General features: G+C 35.4%; 1 protein-coding gene across 1 annotated transcript in view; it reads left to right on the top strand.

Annotated features, from left to right (window-relative positions):
- Nucleotides 1-24224, top strand: part of LOC144255055 (netrin receptor DCC-like) — a 235181-nt gene that overhangs the window by 178011 nt on the left and 32946 nt on the right. Inside the window, 4 exon segments of the mRNA XM_077799094.1 lie at nucleotides 1922-1971; nucleotides 1974-2031; nucleotides 10468-10662; nucleotides 17918-17950. Of these exon segments, the coding sequence (XP_077655220.1) occupies nucleotides 1922-1971; nucleotides 1974-2031; nucleotides 10468-10662; nucleotides 17918-17950 (336 nt within the window).

Consider the following 24224-nt stretch of genomic DNA (forward strand, 5'->3'; position numbering starts at 1 on the left):
TTTTGGTTGCTAAAGTTAAGGAGTTAGTTTATGTTTCATAACAGATTGAGTAAAATAATCTATCCATCATCATTTGTCTGTCTTCTAAATATACATCAATTTGAATTTTAACACAGTTAAGAAAAAGTCTATTTTGACTAGTTAAAAGGACATACCTATTAATTTCTTCTATGATTGTGAAATTATTTTTGATACCTGTTATAATAGTCTAGGTCAATTTCTGACTCTATATTATCTTTCTAATCATGGCCTAGAAAATAAGTCAAATGAACTCTTTACAGCAGGATGCTATCTTCTTTAAGACAGCATGGCCTCTGGTATTTTGCTATACCAAATCTGCTTTTCTTGCAATACTGACCCTGATATGATATTGTATGCATGCAAACCTTTACAATTACACTTGACTTCTGCTTTCTTCTCTTATTCCTCTCTTTTCTTTCTTCATTCTGGTCATTCTCTTCCTCATCCCCTTATTCTATTTCTTTCCCTCTTCTTTTGTGTCTTCTACCTTCTCTCTCTCTTTTTTTTTTTTTAAACTGAAATATATTGCCTGGCACAGTAGCGCCTGTCTGTAATCCCAGTGGCTGTGGAGGCTGAGGCAAGAGGATCATGAGTTCAAAGCCACCCTCAACAATTTAAGGAGACACTGAGCAACTCAGTGAGACCCTGTTTCTAAATAAAATATAAAAAGGGCTGGGGATGTGGCTCAGTGGTTAAGCATCCCTGGCTTCAATCCCAGTACAAAAAAAATTGAAATACACTACATACCTGGTCAATATATTAAACTTTGGTGAAACTTCAAATAATGAAGTTGTCTGGAATCCCAGTGACTTTGACCATCAGGCATAGGAAAGAAAATAGTGTGTGATAGATGAGAATAATTGGTGTCTCCTATTTGGCTCATATTTGAAGTTCTACTCAGGAAGAGATACTGGAAATAAAGTGTAAAAAAATGTATAGATTCTCTAACAGAAGAACTGAAGAAAATGATTAGAGTGTTGATGAGTTCTAACCTAGAGACCAACTTCTACCTATCTTGTGGTGCACAGATTCATATTTGGATACATAAATATTTCCTCCAGAACCCAAACATGGATCCTAGATGTATTCTGAATCTCCCTGTGTCAAAATAAGGGGAACAAAGAGACTGTAGCTGTAGATTTGGAGCATGTTAACTAATTAGAAGGAAAACTGTCTTTCATAGTATAAAGGGTGAGAAAACAAGTTGGAAGAGGCCTGGAAAATATTGGACTGGGCCAGCCAGTTTGCTTCAAATGAACATATATTTAAAATGTTCTTCAGCCAAACAGTGGGAGAAATAGTTTCAAGAAGAGCCAGGTTTCCGGCCATCCTGTTTCACACAGGTGGATATGAATGCACTCATGAATACTTCTTACCCCCTATATTTACTGTCTCACATTTGCCTTCTTGTTTAGAAGATGCCCAACATGTTCCCAAGGCAACATGGTTTGACCTGGGTTTTAATTCTTTTTTTTTTTCTGGCAGTATTTTCATTTATAAACCACAGTTGTATCAGAATTCTGTCTCTTGAAGCCATGTAGCCATCAGTCTCACTGTCTGTATGTATTTCCTTGTTTTTACAATGGTTCTTCTATTTGTACTGTGAGCTCACTTGAAAACATAAGCTGCGCTTATCTCCTCCAGGTGGACACACATCCTATTCTCTCTGCATTCACTTTTGGAAGTCAGTTAACTTCCATGAAAAGCCATAAATTTTTATATCTTTGTTAATGTAATTCTTCAAAACCTTGAAATGAATTGTAAATAGCAAAAAAAAAAAAAAAAAACCATGATACACCTCATGATAGATTCTGAGCATCAACATCATAATTAAAAGTCTTACAATGTCTGTTTCCTTTCATAACCAACGACAAGGCCTTGTCTCTGTCTCATCTTGCAGCCCCAACCTCTGCTCCCAAGGATCTGACAGTCATTACTCGGGAAGGCAAGCGCCTCGTGCTGTCATCGTGAGCTGGCAACCCCCCTTGGAAGCCAATGGGAAAATTACGGGTAAGCACCCACCTTTCTTTCCCTGTGTTGCCCTAGTCAGGCCTGCAATGGCTTACCCCCCCCCCCCCAGTGCTGCTCTTGCCTGTGTGCATTAGTTTCTCTGTCAGTATCCCAGTTCACTCCCTGGCCCTGCCTGGCTGTCTCCTCCTGGTCCCCACAGTCTGGTCTGTAGCATTCCTGAATGGTGCATGCAAATACACACACATGCACATTTCCTTCCAGTTCCTATGTGAAAGAAAGGTATTTCAATTAGGAGAGGCCTTTTGTTTTTTACTCTATGGAGCATTAATACAACCATCTTATGGAGTAAGCTGAGTATAGATGGCTGAAAGAAGCTGGGTTGTTTGGCAATTATGAAATACAAAAGATGCCTAATAACCATGTGTTTTTATACAGCACATGTGAAGGAGGTTTGTATGGGGATTTTTAATTTCTCACTTAGCTTTTAGCTTCTTAAATCATAAGGTTCAGAAAATACTTAATATTGACTGACAGAAATTGAACATAATGAATATTTCACAGTGACAGATTTTATTTTGCCAAATATTGCTGATAACATCAATGCCTAATTAAAGCATCCATTAGAAGCCTGTAATGTTAATTTAGTATGAAAAATATAATGGAGTTCTATCAAAGATTTTGCATTTAAATGATCACTTTAGGCTTTTAATAGATGTCTCCATAGCATATAATTATTATGAAAAATATTGTATTACTCAAAATGTGCACATTATAGTCTAATTAATTTGAACCATTGGGTTAGGAACACGTAAGAGTCACTCCTGTTTCTTCTTTTTTTGCATTCAAGAGGTAGATAGCGGTACCATAAATTAACAACATGATTCAGTCACTCTGTGATACAGAGATAAGCCGGGAAATTGCAGTTTCAGAAGGCACACTTACTTTATGTGAGTTACATTTTGATTTTTGCAAAATGAAAAGATAATGTGAAAATTCCACATGTGATTGAAATTTAAGTTGAAGATTTGCTTTCTCTAGGAAATGGCTCTTAGTGCAATAGCAAACAGAATTTTCATTTGAGCTGACAAATATGGAAAAAGAAGAGAGGCATAAAATCTCCCCCAAACCTTATATGTTCTGTTGTCAGTGTGCCAGGCCTTTTAAAACCAAGCCAGGATCATTCCAATTTTCTTTTATTCCCTCTCTCACTGCTATGATCTATTTTCATTGGTTCTGTCTCAGTACTTTTGTAGCTTTTGATTTATTTATATTTTGTTTCATCATAGTTATTTATAAGCATATTATAAATCAGTATATAATAAGTTTAAGAGAAAAAGTAGAATAGAAACTGTCTAAATAAAAGCAAGTTGTGATGAAAAAAAATACACTTTTGGTAAAAAATAAAATGAGTCCTATTCTCCACTCATTAAAATTCTCCACTCTTATTTTAAAAATATTTTCAGATAGTCCATGTAAAGAATAGAATGTAGTTTCAACTCTAAAATAAAGTCTAATTTTGTATTTCTAGGGGGAATAATTGAAGTCTGGCCCATATGAAGAAATACAAATTAATCAAAGCAATAAAATTTTATATATTATTTTTTCAATGCATGTGAAAGCAACCTTGTCCACATACTTTATTTAGAGTTGTCTGTTCAGTTGTTCTCACCAATAAAAATCTGTATGTTCTCTCACAATGGAAAAATAAAAAATATGAGAGGTAATATGTTTTACCTTTAAAAACCCTGGTCATTTATTAAGACAAAATTATGATTATCAAATTGAGATATTGACTCAGTTCAAAGGGAACAAACACAAAGAACCCTTAAGAGATCTTCTGTTTCATTCTTAATTTGGTTCATTCAAATTACTTCCAGAAAATAAGATGATAAAATATTCACAATACTAGACCACAAGGTTGAGGGCTCAGATTTGCTTCACTCAGCTTTTAACAGAAATGCAAAGAAAAATATGAACTCTGCCCCTGTGTGGCTAGGCCATGTGTGCCTATAAGGGATGTGCTTTGAGTGACATTTGTTTCTGATTTTTTCCTAATTCCTTCATGTGGACAGCAGTAGAGCAGGTGGTTAAGAACCCAGCCTCCTAAGGGCAGTGCTTGGATAGGTCACTTAACGTCTCTGAGGCTCTCTCTCACTTTATAAAATAAGGATAGAAATGGCACATCATTCATAAAATTGTTATAATAATACAGTACAGAGAAAAATCCCTGAAGCCCAGTGATACTCTAGCCGATACATTATTACATTAGTGATACATTATTCCAATTTGAAATCCATTCTAGAACAAGCCTTTACTACAGTGCTTTGCATAGAACCCAGACCATCATTTTATAAATATAACTACTTCAGAGAGATTAAAGAAGTACAGAAGAGGAAATTCAGATAATTCCAGTATCTAAATTCCCTGATCATAATCTCACAACACCTACACTTTCAGAAGAGAATGATTCAATATACATAAAGCATTTATTGCATGTGTAGCATCCTGCTAAGCATTTTAGTATTGTTAAGTGATCACATATTGTCATTATTCCTTTTTAAAATAGTGATTAGGGTTTTCTGGGTACATAACTCATCTGAACTCAAATAACCAAGAAGTAGCAAACCCAAGATTATGAACTTGGGTCCTCAATGATTATACTGTGTTTTGCTCCAACTTATTATATTCTATTGTCCTAAATCAATGAATCTCAACCGAATTTGAGTTTATTTTATCTGGGAAGAAACAGCATGGTATTTTTGAAAGCTTCTTGAATGATTTGAATGTTGAGAGTTATAAAACATTGCTCTGAATAAATGCAGTGGCCGACACTGTTCAAGTCAGGGACAACCTAGGAGAGAGGAGGTAAGCCTTTCAGAGACTGTTTTCTTATCTGTGCAGGCTCCTGGCTGAGGCTCCACTGTTTTTCTGTGTTGTTTGCTGCTCTAGTTCAGTTCCTCTCCTTTTGAATGCTCTTTTCTCGTGACTTCCAAAAAAATCATGTTCTTCCCACTTTCCAGACTAAAGCTTCTGTCAGTCTCATTTATGGACAGTGCTTCTCCCTGTTTTTTAAATGCTGCTTCCCTGATACAAGTCTTCTCATTCCCTTTGCTACTTTCTCTAGAGAATTGTCTATAGCAGAGTCCATTGTTAGTAAATACCCACTTGTATCTCTGAAATCTCTGTCTCCTTCCAAGAAGTTCTAAACACACACATCCAACTTCATATTAGGCATCTGCATGATCCTGTCTTATTGACTCCTCTTTCTCTTCCCAGATGTTTCTACTCTCATCTTCCTTTTTACTACCACCCACTACAATTGGCCAAATAATGTTATTATGTTCTATAGTAAGTTTAAGACCATCCACAATTGTGGGCCCCTCTGGGAAGTCAAATTGGAATCAAAAGTGTCAAATTCTCTCACCCCCATATTTTTAAAAGCCTCCGTGGTTTATTTGGTTGCAAGAGTTGAAAACTTGATTATCTTGACTTCTTCATCCCTTTACAGTATAATCTTGAGAGAAAATCTAGATGCCTTTAGTCAGTGATGAAAGCTCCATGAGAACAGATTTGGTTCAGCACTCTGTTCCCATCAGCAACATTCTTAGCCAGGCATGTTGGTGCACACTTGAAATCCCAGGATATAAGAGAAATATATGATTACAAGTTCAAAGCCAGCCTCAGCAACTTTGTGAGGCCCTAAGCATCTCAGCGATGCCCTGTCTGTGAAGAAAATATAAAAAGGGTATGATAAGGTTACTCAGCAGTTTAGCATCCCTGGGTTCAATCCCCAGTACCAAAAAAAAAAAAAAAAAAAAAAAAAAAAAAAAAAAAAAAGAAGAAGAAGAAGAAGCAAAACAAACAACACACACATTTTTGACCCATGGCAGGTAATTAATAAATGTTTGTTGGGTAGATCAATCACTGAATTCTAATTAAATATATTTTTTTTCTGTTTGATTTGAACAAAGTTCCTGTTATTCTAAGTAAGACACTTTGAGTAAGACACTTCCTGTGGGTTTAGTAATATTATGAAAAATAAGTAAATAAATAAATACATAAATAAATAAATAGATTTGTAGTATTCAATATATAGTTACTATGTAGAAGATAATAAAAAATAGAAACACTACATTACACTTTTAAAATACATTGTATTGCAACAACCTGTGTAAAGAGGAGGAAATGGCGACTTATTAGAATAAGCAAAGTTGCTCAGGTTGTACAACCAGTAAATGGAAGAGCTATAGCTTCAGGTCAGGTCTTCCCAAGTCCATAGCTTTCACCTTTTAACCATGGAAAAGGAAGAAATAGGTCCTTCTTTCCTTATCTACCCACTTGTGAATAAAAATTTTTTAAAAAATAAAAAACAGCCCTCATTGGGTCGAACTCCTTATTGGCAGGAGTTGTGTTACATAGCTTGGTCTCCCCAGTACATAGCAGTCCTCCTCATCCATGGAAGGGAATCAATCAATATCACATATGAAGAGTGGAAAGGAACAAAGAGAGGAGATATGGAATCGAATATATTCTGACATTTTGCTTCTGAAATTGCAACTTCCTCTTTGTATAAGTAAGGTCAAAATGATGGATGTATGATGTTATATTTTTTACATATTAGATAAATATGAAGATAATATAGGAAAGTCTAGTTGGGTCAACAATCACAGAAGATCTTAAAAACTGTAGTATGGCCTAATATCTTATAATCTGGCTGAGTTGCAGTGCACAAGAGACAAAAATTAAGTAGAAAAAGAAAAAAAAATGGAGAAATATATTGAATTATGTAGAGAAAAATAAGTATACAGCTACATAAAGTTACTAAGAATACAATGGTTTGCTCTAAACTGTGTGGTTTTATGGAAATCTGTAAGACTTTTTTTGTGGGGGAAGGTGGTACCAAGGATTGAACTCAGGGACATTTGACTACTAAGCCACATAGCCTTATTTTGTATTTTTCTTAGAGACAGGGTCTCACTGAGTTGCTTAGCATCTGGCTTTTGCTGAGGCTGGCTTTGAACTCTTGATCCTCCTGCCTCAGTCTCTCAAGCTGCTGGGATTACAGGCGTGAACCACTGAGCCTGGTGGAAATCTGTAAGATTTTAATGGTGAAATTAGTGTCTTATATCATACTTGCACCCTCAAGTGTAATGGTTTGCTTTCTCCAGAGCCATTTCTTAGAGTTGAATGATGGAATCAGTTGTAGTCTGTTTTATCCTTCATCTTCTCAAATTTAAAAAAGAAAAAGAGAGAGGGTAGGTTTCCCCACCAATATAGAACTGGCTCAGATACTAATTTGAAATTGTCAGAATTTAAATCTTAAATGTTCACCTTTAAATACTTGATTCCAGAACTGTCATTTTAAAATATATAAAGGAATAATTTTTACATAGGTAAAATCACAATGAAGGCAACTATTTTGTTCTCATTTGATAAATGGTGAAAATTGGGAATAAGTGTAATTGGCCTAGAATGGAAGCAGAGTTCTCCAGACTTGGAGTTGATCATACACTTAAAAAATTGCAGTAAGTGCCATGAATGTAAGACTTGGCTGTTATAGGCTACATAATTTCACTTAGTAAGTGAAGTTCAATATCTATTATGTGAAGACTATTTTATTAAGTTTTTTTGAAGAATCAAAATGCAATATAAGATATGGCTCCTGAACTAAAGGAATGGTTTTTATCTTTTTGAAGAGATAAGAAATGCACATAATAAAAAAAATATTAGTATTCTTATTGCTAGTACCAGGTACTTATTTTCAACAAATATAGTTTTTTTTTTTAAGGAGACTGCTGTGGACCAAAGAAAATGAGGATATTTTGTTGATATTGATGATGGCAACTGAGTTATAAATAAATGAGCAAAAGATAAGTGCTTTATCCAATGATATTTCACAGTCCCTTTTGAATTATAGCCTTCCAATTTTAATACTTACCAGAGGAAAAAATCAACTTCAGCATTTTAAAATTTTGTATCATTCTTTATATTGGCAAGACTTTGAACTTCTCTTGAGATCTCAAGCATCTTTTTTTTTCAAATTCATTTATTTATTCTAATTTGTTATACAAGACAGCAGAATGCATTTTAAGACATTTTATTTGTGATATTGACATCATCAAAAATGTCACGTGTAGTAGTGATTCCTGGCCTTTCTTGATCATAGAAATTGTCCACCCAGATTACTGAGGTTATCCTAACCTGTTGTATTAGGTATCCATTGCTTTGCAGCAATAGAACTACAAATTTAATAACTTAAAATAATATGTATTTGTTATCTCAGTTTTTGTGTGTCTATAATAGCATAGTTTCACTAAGTGCTGTGCTTTAAAGCTTCTCACAAGGTAACCAACCAAGATACCTTCACTGCAGTCTCATCTTTGGTTTTACTGGAGAAATATTTTCTTTGAAACATATGTGGTTATGAACAAGAGTTACTTTCTTACTGACTGTTGGCCAGAAACTACCTTTTCTTCCTGCAAAGTGGTCTTCTCCATTTAATGATTTGCTTTATCAAAACCAAGAGAGGAAAGAATGTAGAGTCTGCTAGCAAAAGTTCATAATCTTATATAACACAATCATGGAAAAGCTAGCCCATCACATTTGCTATATCTGTTAGCTAGATGTAAGTCTTAGAACTCATCTAAACTTAGAAAGGATGACATAAGTTTGTGCATACCAGAGAACAGGAGAAATTGGGGGCCATTGAAGATTGTTCACCACAAGTGTTAAATTTTAAAAAACTCTATTATGGGGTCTATTTTTCATAAATCATAACCACTCTTCAGATAATTCTTATGGTTCTGCAGATTTGGGAAACACCAAACTAAGGGGAAGATGAAGGCCAACATAAAATAGGTACAAGTTTGCAGTATTGGTCAGATTTGAAGAGAAATAGGCTTCTGGCTGTTTGGACTTCATAACTTTGCTTAACCCTCCAGAACCATAAGGAAGAAATATCTAGTTCACGGTCCAGGATGCATGCCTCACACTAACATGTCATTCTATAAAGCACTATGGGATTAAGTGATGAGTGACACAAAATCATAAATGCTTTTATATAATGTTAAAAAAAGCTTATAGAAATTAATGTTTCTCAAATAATTTAATTAAACATTAAATTAATGTTTGAGGAAGGTTTCAATAGGTCAGATACAGCTTAAACTAGACTGATGGATGAGTGTGAATTGGGCAGAGAAAGTAAAAGAACATGGAATGGTTCAAGAATAAGAGGGGGAGAGAATAAGCGTGATATGCAGAACAGTCTTGTCATAGTGAGGGTGTGTGCTGAGATGGGGATACCATTGCATGACTGGTCAGAAGGGAATGGGCGTGAGTCAGAGACCTCTGTGGAGTAAGCATGCCAAAGCCCTTAGAGTGAAGAGTCTCAGTGCAGGTAGGAGACAGAGGGACTCAAAAAGAAAGAATTGGTAAACTCAAGGAAAACAGCTGTAAAAAAAAAATACTTACCAATAAATATTAAATGTGTAAGAATAGACCTAAGGACTTCTGTGGCCAATCCAGTGTCAATATCATTGCAGAATTTTGGCAGAAAGGGAGATCACTACCACATTCAGGTAGTAAAGGCATCTATGAGGAGCCCCTCTGAGCTGCCACCTGACAGTATAACATAAATATTATTAATTAATGCTTTTAAGTAAGAGCTAGCTCACAAATTGCCTAAGTCTAATGTTAGAATATGAATATTTTAGAGGGATACCTGGAGCATAGCAGACTATTTGACAGTACACAGTTAGCATTCAAGTCGCTTAGCCCCTAACACAGGGAATTAATGATACTATCACCTAGAGTTATCCAGCAGTGTTTATTTATCTGTCTAGCTGGGCTGGAATATTGGAACTAGCATTAGATTTTTAGTATGGTGGTGGGGGCTATCATTCCAACCCTTTTACCAAGTAACTACAGGTCAGCTTCATCATCTGTGAAAGGAGAAAATACTGCCCTTGCCAACCTCACATAATCAGCAAAACAATCAAATATCATTTACTTTTATAACACTTCAAACAACTACAGCATACACTTTCCCATATATTTTTATTATTTAAGTGTAAAACAAAATAAGCATTACTTATTTTCATTACTGGACGACTCCAAAAGTTATGCAAACTCGCTATCTCTCTTTACATTTTTATCATGCTTATATATTAGAACCAATAATCAGGATTTATGATAGCAGAAAGCACACATTTTTAAATATAGAAGATGTTTTCATTTCTAATGGCCTAATTCCATTTTCTGATTCTGTACATGAAGCAATTATTTATCTAATCCTTGCAATATGAAAAAAAAATTACTTGTTAAAGTGAATGCTGTTGTTTAAAGATTGTGGATACATAATAATCATTGTCAATTATATTTGGGAAACATGAGTGCTGGAAGCAAAACTATAATATCTAGCCCATACACTAAACAAAGCTGCCTTTGTAACAAAGCTGCATTTGTCTAGTCATGCAGCTTACATCTTGTTTTATACTTTGGACAAGAACATACCCATTGATGACTGGATTATGGAAACAATCAGTGGTGACCGGCTTACTCATCAAATCATGGATCTCAACCTTGACACTATGTATTATTTCTGAATTCAAGCACGAAATGCAAAAGGAGTGGGGCCCCTCTCTGATCCCATCCTCTTCTGGACTCTGAAAGGTTTGAATCATTTCCTATCATGCCTTCCTTCTCTGGGGAATTCTGGAAAATGACCTTGTAGTTTGGGTGAGAAACTACCCAATGTCATTTCTGTTGGCAACATAGTTGCAGTGAACATTCAGAAAAATTTAGAAAGTATCTTTTTTTTAATTAATTAATTAATTTATTTATTTATTTATCTATTTATTTATTTATTTATTTTTATTGGTTGTTCACAACATTACAAAGCTCATGACATATCATATTTCATACATTAGATTGAAGTGGGTTATGAACTCCCAATTTTACCCCAAATGCAGATTGCAGAATCACCTCGGTTACACATCCACAAGTTTACATAATGCCCAATTAGTAATTGTTGTATTCTGCTACTTTTCCTATCCCCTACTATCCCCCCTCCCCTCCCCTCCCATCTTCTCTCTCTACCCCATCTATTGTAATTCATTTCTCTCCTTGTTAATTTTCCCATTCCCCTCACAACCTCTTATATGTAATATTGTATAGCAATGAGGGTCTCCCTTCATTTCCATGCAATTTCCCTTTTCTCTCCCTTTCCCTCCCATCTCATGTCTCTGTTTAATGTTAATCTTTTCTTCCTGCTCTTCCTCCCTGCTCTGTTCATAGTTGCTCTCATTATATCAAAGAAGACATTTGGTATTTGTATTTTAGGGATTGACTAGCTTCACTAAGCATAATCTGCTCTAGTGCCACCCATTTCCCTGCAAATTCTATGATTTTGTCATTTTTTATTGCTGCATAGTACTCCATTGTGTATAGATGCCACATTTTTTTTATCCATTCATCTATTGAAGGGCATCTGGGTTGGTTCCACAGTCTAGCTATTGTGAATTGTGCTGCTATGAACATCGATGTGGCAGCATCCCTGTAGCATGCTCTTTTAAGGTCTTCAGGGAATAGTCCGAGAAGGGCAATAGCAGGGTCAAATGGTGGTTCCATTCCCAGCTTTCCCAGGAATCTCCAAACTGCTTTCCAAATTGGCCGCACCAATTTGCAGTCCCACCAGCAATGTACAAGAGTACCCTTTTCTCCACATCCTCGCCAGCACTTGTTGTTGTTTGACTTCATAGTGGCTGCCAATCTTACTGGAGTGAGATGGTATCTTAGGGTAGTTTTGATTTGCATTTCTCTGACTGCTAGAGATGGTGAGCATTTTTTCATGTACTTGTTGATTGATTGTATATCCTCCTCTGAGAAGTGTCTGTTCAGGTCCTTGGCCCATTTGTTGATTGGGTTATTTGCTATCTTATTGTCTAATTTTTTGAGTTCTTTGTATACTCTGGATATTAGGGCTCTATCTGAAGTGTGAGGAGTAAAAATTTGTTCCCAGGATGTAGGCTCCCTATTTACCTCTCTTATTGTTTCTCTTGCTGAGAAAAAACTTTTTAGTTTAAGTAAGTCCCATTTATTGATTCTTGTTATTAACTCTTGTGCTATGGGTGTCCTATTAAGGAATTTGGAGCCCGACCCCACAATATGTAAATCATAGCCAACTTTTTCTTCTATCAGGCAAAGAGTCTCTGATTTGATATCAAGGTCCTTGATCCATTTTGAGTTAACTTTTGTGCATGGCGAGAGAAAGGGATTCAGTTTCATTTTGTTGCATATGGATTTCCAGTTTTCCCAACACCATTTGTTGAAGATGCTATCCTTCCTCCATTGCATGCTTTTAGCCCCTTTATCAAATATAAGGTAGTTGTAACTTTGTGGATTAGTCTCTGTGTCCTCTATTCTATACCATTGGTCCACCCGCCTGTTTTGGTACCAGTACCATGCTGTTTTGGTCACTATTGCTCTGTAATATAGTTAAGGATCTACAAAGAAACTATTAGAACTAATAAATGAATTCAGCAAAGTGGCAGGATATAAAATCAACACGCACAAATCAAAGGCATTTCTGTATAGCAGCGACAAAACTTCTGAAACGGAAATGAGGAAAAACACTCCATTCACAATATCCTCAAAAAAATAAAATACTTGGGAATCAACCTAACAAAAGAGGTGAAAGATTTATACAATGAAAACTACAGAACCCTAAAGAGAGAAGTAGAAGAAGACCTTAGAAGATGGAAAAATATACCCTGTTCATGGATAGGCCGAACTAACATTATCAAAATGGCGATATTACCAAAAGTTCTCTATAGGTTTAATGCAATGCCAATCAAAATCCCAAAGGCATTTCTTGAAGAAATAGATAAAGCAATCATGAAATTCATATGGAAAAATAAAAGACCCAGAATAGCAAAAGCAATTCTAAGCAGGAAGTGTGAATCAGGCGGTATAGCAATACTAGAAAGTATCTTTTATGCTGAAAGCCAATATGTCAAAGAAAAATATATCGTATTCTCACAACTCCTGCCATCATCACAAGGCAGACATATTTAGATTGATGTTTTTATTTACAATCCTTCTGGAATTTTGTATTGATTTCATGTACATTGGTTCTATTCAAAATATAATGAAACCCTTCAGCCATTATATGTAAGAGAATAAAAATTAAAATGCATTGAATTATGTGAATGCCAACTTTAAATATTTTCTTTCAGGAATTATCATACTTATATATTAAAGGGAATTTTGATGTGGCAAGGCAGAAAATTTCTAACAAAATGACTATGTTTATTTTAAATTTCCAAAGTAGCAACAATAAAATGATTATAATATGATTAGAAGAAACCTCCATATGTTTGTAAGAATATCCATAGCATATCAATTTAAAGATAGCTATATGTTCATATAGAAAAGGACTAAGGTCAAAGAATAGTGAGTACATCAAAATAATTTTCATATAAGCCACAGTATTTTTAGACCACAATATTTTTTTCCTCAGAAGCAAATGGTTTCAAGAAGCTCAATCATTTAACAACAGAAAATAATTTGAATGTTCCATAACTGATATTTAAAGATGTATACTTATGTCATGATATGCACTATTTTAAGAAGTCTACGCCTACATATCCTGCAGAAAACTTGATAATATGTCATTGCATACAACTATGACTTTAAAACATGTGGATAGTTGATATTTTCACCCATTTATTTGACATACTAAAAGAAATGACCAAGAATAATTGTATGTTTCTCAATTCTCCTAGGAAGATAACCTAACAAATAGTGGACTTTTAAATTCTCCTGAGTGAGCTATTCAAAAGCTGGATTTTGGTAGGTGCTAGTCTGAAAGTTTGCCAAGAATATACAGACAAGCTTTCGACCTAAGCCTGCATGACAGTTCTTAATGATGGAGCAGAATTTAAGAGGGAGGTGGAAAAGAGAGGAGCTAATCTATGTCTACCTAGGTTTGGAGGACTTCATGTCTAAATCAGGTTTTACTCCAAATGAGTGATTGAAAAGCAGCCAGTTATTCATTTTGTGGTAGCATAAAATGGAGCTCGATAATATTTTGCAAATGCTTCATCTTTATCTGTAGATGAGTGCCAAATTAATTTCATGCCCACAGTGTGTGCCAACTAAGAGATCTCAGGGAGGTTTTAAGATGACTTAAGTCATCGAAATGCAGTAAACAGCATCATGATGAGATATCACAGGACACACAGGCCCACATTGATAACCAGTCTGCAGATTATGTAATGAATTTCAGTATTTCCTTTCTTGGTGTTTTCCCTAAGTGCCCTAAACTCATCTACAAAATTATTTTCAAAACTAAAAACAAATTTGGGAGTTTGTTGTATAACATATCATCTATAAGAACTGTGTTTCATACCTTGATTTTATGTTTAATATTGTCTATTATAAACATCTCATGCTCAATAATAAATTTTTAAACAAACATTCCTTATATTGGAAATAAGTTTCTGATGTCTTGGGTGCACTCGAAAATATTGACATTGCCCGTCTTCATCAATACTTGACCTCGTACTTGTATGCATCTTGCATGTCACTTTCAATGACAGGTGTTCTCAGACCAATAAATTGCTCATCGTGAGATTTAAAAACACAATAAACCAGATCTATACCAATGATATAAAATCATGATATTGCTCTCTGATTTAAGATTTTCAATCCCCAAAGCTGCATTAAAACATAAGTCCTCTATTCATCAGAATGTAACTTTGTTTGACACAGAGAAAGGCTTAGAAGTTTGTGAAAAGCTCAGGAAACTCCCAGTAGTCCAACGGGTAATGGGCAAGTGTTTCATTGCAAATCATGCCCCAGGCAGGTGTCCACAAAACTCATTCTTTCATATTCAGTCTTTGAAAAAAAAATAGCAGCTTCTTCTACTGGAGATTAGAGTTTTATCTTTTTGGTATGAGCAACCAGCCTGAGAGGTTCAGTAATCACTGGTTAATTAAAAGGGAATTTATAATTAGGAAGGGATTATATCCCTCTACACTTATGTATATGCATATATGTGATATATTTAACTCTTTAGAATGTTAATTAAAATAATCTTGGACTTGATTCTCTGACCAGATACCTCTCTTGCCCACATCCTTCCCTAGCATCCATTAGGATAGACACACACTATGGAAACATTGAAAGCCATAGGTGTGTCTCTTGTGTCTCTCTGGTGTCTCCTTCCTCTGATTAAAATATGTGTCTCCATATTGGCCTCTCAGGGTAACAGGGAAGAAGGATGTTCCCAATGGAGTGAACCACAGAAAATTCTTATAGAGGAAGTGAGACATTTTCTGGACACAAAAGAGCAGAGTGTTCAGCAGTGAGGCTCCCAAAGAATAATCTATTCTCTGGGCATCCTTAATCATTTTTCTGAAATGTGTCCCTCCCTCACTGAGTAATAAAACACACTAAAAGCTGTGTAACAGAATAGAAAAAGAAAAGGTTTAGTGTTCAAATTATTTTGTGACAAAATACATGATTTTCAGACATACGACATGAGAAATTAAAAATGGAAAGAACAAATCACAAGACTTTGAAGCCATTATTTATCTTAAATAAAAGAATTTGTTAGAATTCATTTGGTACGCATTGGGAAATACTCTTCAGTACTTAACCATGTTGGAAACATTCAAAATTTCTCAAGTTATACTCAGTTCAGCTTTGTTAACCGAAAAGCAAATCTAGAACAAATACATTTATTTATCACTTGTTAAGAATATCAGACTGCAGACAGTGTACTCAATGTGATTAATGATAAAGGAAGGAACAAAGTTTGGATTTGAGATACAGTTTGGTTTCCTTTCTCTCTTTTTTTCCTCCTGACATCATTCTGAATAGTTCTTCACTAAATGCAATAAGTTTATTAGGATTATTTCAGGAGTGTATCCTGCTCTGGACATCAAACCTGTACAGGTCACATACTGTATGGCTACTTATGACTCTAAAACATTCTACCTCTCCTTTCTAGAGACCTGGAGTAATACAGCTTTTTTCCTCAAAGGCTCAAATTCCTTTTTCTCCATATACGATATATAATGCAATTGCCAGTCAAAAGCACCTGTCTTCAGCAACCCCATAACGCTGTAATAAAAGTATTTTGGGAAATCCTTAGTCTTCAATGGGAAATGGAAGAGAAAATCAAGATAAAAATTAAATTGTAATGATCAGTTTATAAAAGGTTAGATCAGAGAGCCTGATGGATTTTTTAAAATTTTAAATTTTGAGAAGATATAAAGATGTTTATAAAACTCATTTAAAGCTTGCATGGAATACAGGATATTAAGCACCAATCCTTGAGGGGGCATGAAAAAGAATAGCCCTGCCCATCTACTATACAGTGTAGTTCTTATAGATAACAACACTGTATTGTGCACTTGAAATTTACTAAGAAGATAAAAATTTTATTGTATTCTTTCCACATGGGAAAAAAAAAAGAAAAAAAGAAAGGTGGTGGGAGGAAGTTGGGGGAGTTAATGGATAGGTATGATGTCGCTGATGGTGATAGTGTATACTTTTCTCCAAACTCATAATTGTACACATTAAATATGTACAGCTTTTGGCTTTCAATCATATCTCAACAAAGTGTTTTCTTAAAAATTAAAGCTAGTAGCAACTTAATCAAATAAACATATGTGTGTGTGTGTGTGTGTGTGTGTGTGTGTGTGTGTGTAATTTTCCAAAGAGGAATTTAGAATTCAAAGTCTATTACACATTGTTAACTTTTCATAGAATATGTGTACACATAATTTTAAGCTGAAGGAAGATGTAATTGATCTCTGGTTTCAGAATCTGTTCCAGGATGCATTAGACATAAACCCTGTTCCTCTGAACGGGGATATCTTTCAACAGCATCATTATTTAAGTGTTTTGATTCTGTTGAACATTATTATTGAACAATTAAGTGTGCTCTTTGGTTTATAAAAGGACCACGCCTGAAGGATATCTGCTAAAATATTGTTCAGACAATATTGATAGATTTGCTATGAGACTACCATACATAAAAGAGAACAGACTATGTTATATGCTATTATATGCCTATGATATTTTTCTCATGTAAACTTAATTGAGAGAAAAGCAAAGCAAAGCAGCAACTATAGTATTCTACCTGTCACTTTTGAGTGGAATTGAGTTAAAATGCCCCAAATACTCAAAGCTCAAAGACAACCAAATATAGGTGAAATAATCAACTGATAAAGCTTTACAAAAATCTGCATTGGCTAAAACACCATATCACAATTTTAAGAAATACTAGAAATTTGCCTTCTAATTTAATTTCATTTGATTGGGAGAAAAGCCACTTTTTAAAATCTTTGAGTTATTTTTAAATTTAAAAGCCCATTATTATAAGTCACCTGAAGTTATAAGTGAATTAAGAGCTATCTTTACAAGTTCTCAACATCTATTAAACCATTAATATGATTTCATATTGATGATATATCATTATTTTGCCCCATCCATTTAAGAATTGGCTAAGTTTTCTTTTAAAAAATAACTTCAAACAGGAAATAGCTCTAATAACTTTACTTAAAATATATGTGTGATAAACATTTGGTAACTGCATCTATTTTTTTATATTCAGTCCTAATTTCAATTCAACTTACATGATGATCCTTTGGAGTTTACGTTTAGTAGGATGTGACCAAATGAGATATTTTCAAAGTCTATTTATGTAGTAAAATCATTATTTTCCTTTTTTCCTGTGACTGCTTAATTGATAAAATAATCACATATAACTTTGGTTCTTTATCAATTGTATTTCAATAGGTCATTGACCTTGATATGTAAACTTGGGAACAAAACCGTTGATTTTGTATGTCAGCTTTCTTACTAGCAACTGTCAAAATCTAATAATATTCTTTCTTTCTTTCTTTCCCCACAGTGGAACACCCTGACAAAATGGCTAATGACCAAGGTATGGCGACTCAATCTGTCATTATTTCCTTCTTGCCTCAGTCCTATCTGTTGGAAGTGTCAGTCATTACTTTGCCTTCCTCTTTTCACCTGGGCCATACACCTGATGAAGCAGACATTGGGATGATGATTAATCTTGTTAATGAAGTTCTGCTTGGCTGAGGCTGCGGCTCTGATAGGGAAGATGTAAATTTTCTTGAGAGGAAATTGCTTTGTCTCTATTCTGAAGGACCAATTAAAATGTCAAGCTTCATTGTATGAAATAAATTTTTAGTCCCTGTCTGCACTTCTGAATAATTCACATTAAGTATAATTAAGCTCAGTGTAATTTTCAAGCTGCTCTTGCACCCTTTCATGAGCTATGGAGGAAAGTTTGGTAGCGCTACATAAATCATACGTGCTTTTCCTCTGCATTGAGCTTCTTTTAATAAATAAAAACAAAGTTGGGTCAACTTTTTTAGGCATTATCATTGTTCATTTTGAAGCCAGAAAGCTTTTCATTGCATGCACCAGATGCTGGCCTGACTTAAGAGTATTTTCTGTTCCTTCAGCTGAAATTTGATTTGTATAGAGAAACAGGAGTGGGTTTACACAAAGGAAAATGGAGATAAATAAGAGTTATCTTTCAACTCAGAGGCAGATAAGAGTTTGCTATTAATATGATTGATGGATTGATTGACAAATTAAGATTCCACTATCTTTACACTGAAGATGATTAATAATCTGAGAAAGAACAAAATGAGTTGATGAGCTTCATTTTTCCCTCATGGATTGTTTTTTTAAGGGGGTGAATTTGGACATACTAGCAACTGGTTATAATCATTATGGTCTACATTTATTGCTTCAGAGTCTACCATAGTTTGTGTCCTGCTTTGAACATCTGCGCTTTGGATATCTCAGCCCAACTGACTTGCAAACATCACTTCTCATAAAGTACCATGTTGTGAAATTAGTGGAAAACATTCTTTTTTAACATGAATACTTCTAAACTCTTGACCAGTCTTAAATCTGGATATTGGCTCTCACTAACAGCAGAAGGCTGCTCACACTAGCAGGATTTTATTCAAAGATCCTATGTTTCAATTTTTTTCTGGGTCCCTGTGACAGGCCTCTATGTAATAGCACATGATTGAGATTGGAAATGTCTAACCAGGGTTACGATTTCATGCTGAGGCTGAGGTAGGAGGATCTCGAGTTCAAAGCCAGCCTCAGCAACTTAGCATGTGGCCCTAAGCAGCTCAGTGAGACTCTGTCTCTAAATAAAATATTTAAAAACAAAGGCTGGGGATGTGGCTCAGGGTTCGGCCCCACTGGGCTCAATCCCTGGTACCAAAACAAAACAAAACAAAGATTTCTGTTGGTCTAGCTGCTCCTTCTTGCTTCCATTGGAAATATTCTCTTAAGATCAATATCCACTAAATATTTATTAAAATACTATTTATGAACATAATTAATGAGTAATTTTAACTTAGTATATATTTATTCAGATAAATTAAATATCAGTGCTGGTCAAATCTAAACCTGGAATAATTAGTAGTAGCTGTTTCACTATTTCAATTAGAAAATAATTAAAACAACCTGTCATAACTTTCTTCATAAAAAAATGGATTTGGAACATCCAGACAGATAATTCCTATGTTTTGAAATTATATTTAGAAAAAAAATTGATTCATATCTAGAAAAAAAATGGCAGCAATAACAAAAATTTAAAGAGTCCCTGGCTTAAGTGATTACGTGCTCAAATTTCTCAAGAAATAGGTTTCCAGTTTTTTCTGGATAACTTTTCTTTGTTTTTGTTGTCATTTTTATTTGCCATTATTATTATTATTATTATTATTATTATTATTAATAGAGTTTAAATCCAGGGCCTCATAAAGGCCAAGCATGCACTTCCCCTGGAGCTATACCCCCAGCCCCTGGTTAATGTTATTTGAAGCTATCAAATATATATTTTGTAAATCAGGATAAATTATTTCCCCATCCATCTGACCACACACCCAGGTTTTACTTGGCTTCTCACATCTGCAGTGAAACCTGATCAGTTTTCAAAAGCAAAAGGAATTGTCAAGAATCAGCTTTTCCCCTACCTAATATTATTTAGAAAGATGTTATCACATATTATGGCAGTTGGGTGCCTCTTTCCATCACAGCTGGCCAAGCTGATAGGTTCTAAATTTTATGTCAAACTTGTGGAATTGAGAGGGACTGTTGACATCTAATTTATGGTTATTAGTAACATCTTCAAATTCCTACAAAGAGGGTCTATAAAATTTGAACAGCACAAGTTTGTTATGAACAAAATCAGTCTTCTGAGTTGATGACCAGGTGCTTATGATATAACCCAGATTAAAGATTCCTCCAAGAGAGATGAAGATAGTGGCAGCAGATTGTTCAGAATGCTCCCATTCCCAGCAAAAGTCAATCTGTGGAACGTCTTTCATTGTGCTCTCTGTTAGACCTATGTGGTCTCTTCCTATGGAAAAATGACCCCACTATTACATTTCTTATAGGAGCTGAATTTCTTCTGAAAGAAAATTCTCTCTGAAAAAAAAATATTTGATACCTTGAGTCAGAGTTAACCTGAGAGAGATGGATCCTAAACAGAGAAGCAGGAGGTTAAATTTTACTTATGTGATAGAACATAAGAAAGTTTAGACTGTTCTAAAATGTGCCTTGGTAGATTCTTGTCAAAACTACCTCTCTTGGAACCTAAGAAATACTGTGAAGAACATAAATATGAAAATGAAATTCTATTGTATTTTCATCAGTTTTCCTTTGGGGAATGTTTTCCCCTTCTGTTTAATAGTAATAATGTAGAAATAGTAGACAACATGGAACTCTTCATCCCTTTGTGTAATTGCATATAAACTAATTATATCTAGCATTTTCTTAGTTTGCTAACCTAGATCTATCCTATAATTCTCCCCTTTTTGCACTCTCCTCTCTTGTTCCTTGTCCTGATCATTTCTGGAGACTCTTCTAGGCACAGTGGCCAATAAATATGATTTTAGTGATGAGCCCGAGAGTTTGACTTTCTGTCTGGTCAGGTGGAAAGGAAATGGCTCAGGCTCTCTGAAGTGGGTGCAGATGGTAGGGCATAGCTGCACTTCCAGTGGTTTTTCTTTTTGCTTTCCATACTCTGATGAAAACTCAATTTGTCTGTACCAGAGTCTGTGTGCATGTTATGAAGTGTTAACATGAATTCTCTTTATGCTCTTTGCACCAGTCACTATTCAAGGAGTTTATTGGTTGATTCATTGAATCCTCCTATCAGTGCTGAGGGAAATATTATGACCATCTCTATTTGACCAACAAAGGAGCTCAAGCTCAGAGAGTTTAAATGACTTGCCTGTAGTAATACCCAGTGAGCACCAAGGCCCGATTCAGACCCAGGAAGCCAGGCAGTGAGCCATTTTTAATCACCTAGTGCCTTCATCATGTATTTATTACAGGTACACACACACATTCGATACCTGTCTGGAAAGTTTCTGAATGTAAAGTTTTATGTATTGGCATTTCTCTCCTGTGAACTTTCCTTTCCCCATCTCTGTGAATGTCCTAAAAAAGAAAGCACACTGCTCCCAATTTGGGGTCTTCTTGTTGGTAGGAAGCCATGGCATGGAGTATATGACCTGGCACTTCTTTATCTCAGGAAACATAGGGATGGTGCTAATTCCACTCTTAGGCAGCTTGCACTGTCCACAGGAATACGGAGTACTGGGTAGAATGAACAACACAGATTCTTGTTTAATTGGGCTGTCTTTGTTGTTTGCAGAAGGCCTCCTCACTGTGGCAGACAGCAGCTCTCAAGTGTTTCTTCTTTTTTTAGAATTTTTTAAAATTTGTATTAATTAGTTATTCAGGACAGTATAATGCATTTATGCACTTTGATATATCATATATATATGGGTTATAATTTCTCATTTTTATGATTGTAGAATCACATTGGCCATGTAGTCATATATATATGACTGTTTCATTCTACTATCCTTCCTACCCTCATATCCACTCTCCTCCCCTCCCTTCACTTCCCTCTACCTAATCTAAGGTAAGTCTATTCTTCCGTAGTGCCCCCAACAACCAACACCTTATTGTGAATTAGCATATGCATATTAGAGAAAATGTTGGGTTTTGGTTTCTTGGGATTGGCTTATTTCACTTAGCATGATATTCTCCAATTCCATCCATTTACTGGAAAATGCCATAATTTATTCTTCTTTAAAGTTGAGTAATAGTCAACTTTTCCCCTACCTAATATTTAAAGTTGAGTAATAAGTCAACTTCAATATATATATACCACATTGACTATATATACCACATTTTCTTTATTGATTCATCTATTGAAGGACACCTACGTTGGTTCCATAGTTTAGCTATTGTGAATGGGCTGCTATAAACATTGATGTGGCTGCATCACTGTAGCATGATGATTTTAAATCTTTGGGTATAAACTGAGGAGTGAGATAGCTGGGTCAAATGGTGGTTCTATTCCCAGTTTTCTGAGGAATCTCCATACTGCTTTCCATAAGTGTTTCTTTTTTTTTTTTTGGTGGTGCTGAGGATTGAACCATGGACATCAATGCTACTGGATCAGGGCCCTGCCCTTATGACTCATTTAAACCTTAAATCTTTCCATAAAGGTCCTATGTACAAATATAGTCACTGGGGGCTAGAACATTAATATATGAATTTGGGAGGAAGACACAATCCAGGGTTCAGCACTTACGTTCATTAATAATCTTCCTCATTTTTCAGATAAAGATGCAGAAAGTAAATGTTTTGCCCAAAGTCATACAAAGAGTTGTTGGTAGAGTTGGAATCCACATGTTTCTTATGAATTCCTACCTTATACAGTCTTCCCACTACACATTGTTGCTGTATTTATTTAAAAAAAAATGGATTTGGAGTTTTTAACAATTAGATTAAACTTCTCAGAGGTTCTCATAGAAGCCTTTTAGAAAAATCCCTTTGTTTGGAGGTTGCAGAGAAGTTAGTTACAGTTGTGAAATGTGACCACTTCTTAGAAGTGATTCCAGGATCAAACTTCTAAGGGACTATATTTTGTATCTGTATATACTGTGTAACTCCCACTCCCAAATATGCCTCCACTTTGAGGTGTTATGTATAATAATTAGTATTTTGGTTGATGTGTGTGATTGCATAGGTATTTATTTCCATACTTGCCCACCATAGCAGTGGAGTAGGTGCTATGGCAATGATGGAGCACCTAGAGACGACAAGAATCTGCAAAATGATGTGTGTCATTACTGAGATGAATTAGGAAGAAAATGCTCATTTTCAGCACTCTCAAGTATCTTTAATTCTCTCTGGACTGGCAGAGGGGTGACTGGCAACACTGGGCCTGGAGAAGAGACATCCTTTCCTAGGCCACTTTATGGATCTAGATGAAGAAGGCACATGTGAACTGCCCTCCCAGCAGAGACCAATGGAGGGCTTGCTAGTCTTCTCCAAATCTTGGTGATGGCTGCAGTGTGTGGCTTTCCCCACTAGCAATCACTGGGTATGTGCTCTTGGAGTCCTGGAATAGAGTCAGAGCACTTAAATTCTTGAATAGTTCCACCTCTGTTACCTGCTGTGTGCCTGTGGGCATGAGCATTAACAGCATCCTCCCATATAAAATGGTTAATTTAGCCCAAATTATCTTTGGTTTCTTTAGAGATTTAAGAACCCCCAAGTTTAGGATATGTATTAAATTAAAAAAACAGGTATCACATCTTTACATAATATGGCAACTGTGTTAACGGCTTTCTTGTATGCATCAATCAGTCTTCTGAGTTAATTCTCATAAAAACCTTACAGGTGGAGAGACTGAGACCCAGAGAGGCCAAACCTGCTCGAATGCTCACAGTATGTAGCTGATTAGGCCTAGAGGAATACCCAGGCTACTTTACTTGAGGATCTTCACCACTGTATAATCTCTGGAAATGCAGTCCATTCCTTGGATTCTAAGAACGTTAAGCCTGCTGACCTTGTTGTGAAGGACTCTGTGGCTCCTCAATAGGACATTCAGGCCAAGTTCTTAACACGACACCTGTCATTTTACACCTCAGCAATTTTAATCTCATGAACAAACAGCATGTTAATTGTTTCCAATTTCAGGGAAAGAAGGTTTTCCCTGATCTAGTCAAGCTTAGAATTTAGTTAAATGTAATCCAGACTTGGTAGGGTTTGGATTACAACAGTGGGGCTGCTGTTTGAAAAATGGAAACCTTCAAGCACCCTCTGATGGGAATGTTTAATTGAAAATTAACACC

Source organism: Urocitellus parryii, chromosome 5 (assembly GCF_045843805.1).
Source record: "Urocitellus parryii isolate mUroPar1 chromosome 5, mUroPar1.hap1, whole genome shotgun sequence".
Classification (NCBI taxonomy): Eukaryota; Metazoa; Chordata; class Mammalia; order Rodentia; family Sciuridae; genus Urocitellus; species Urocitellus parryii.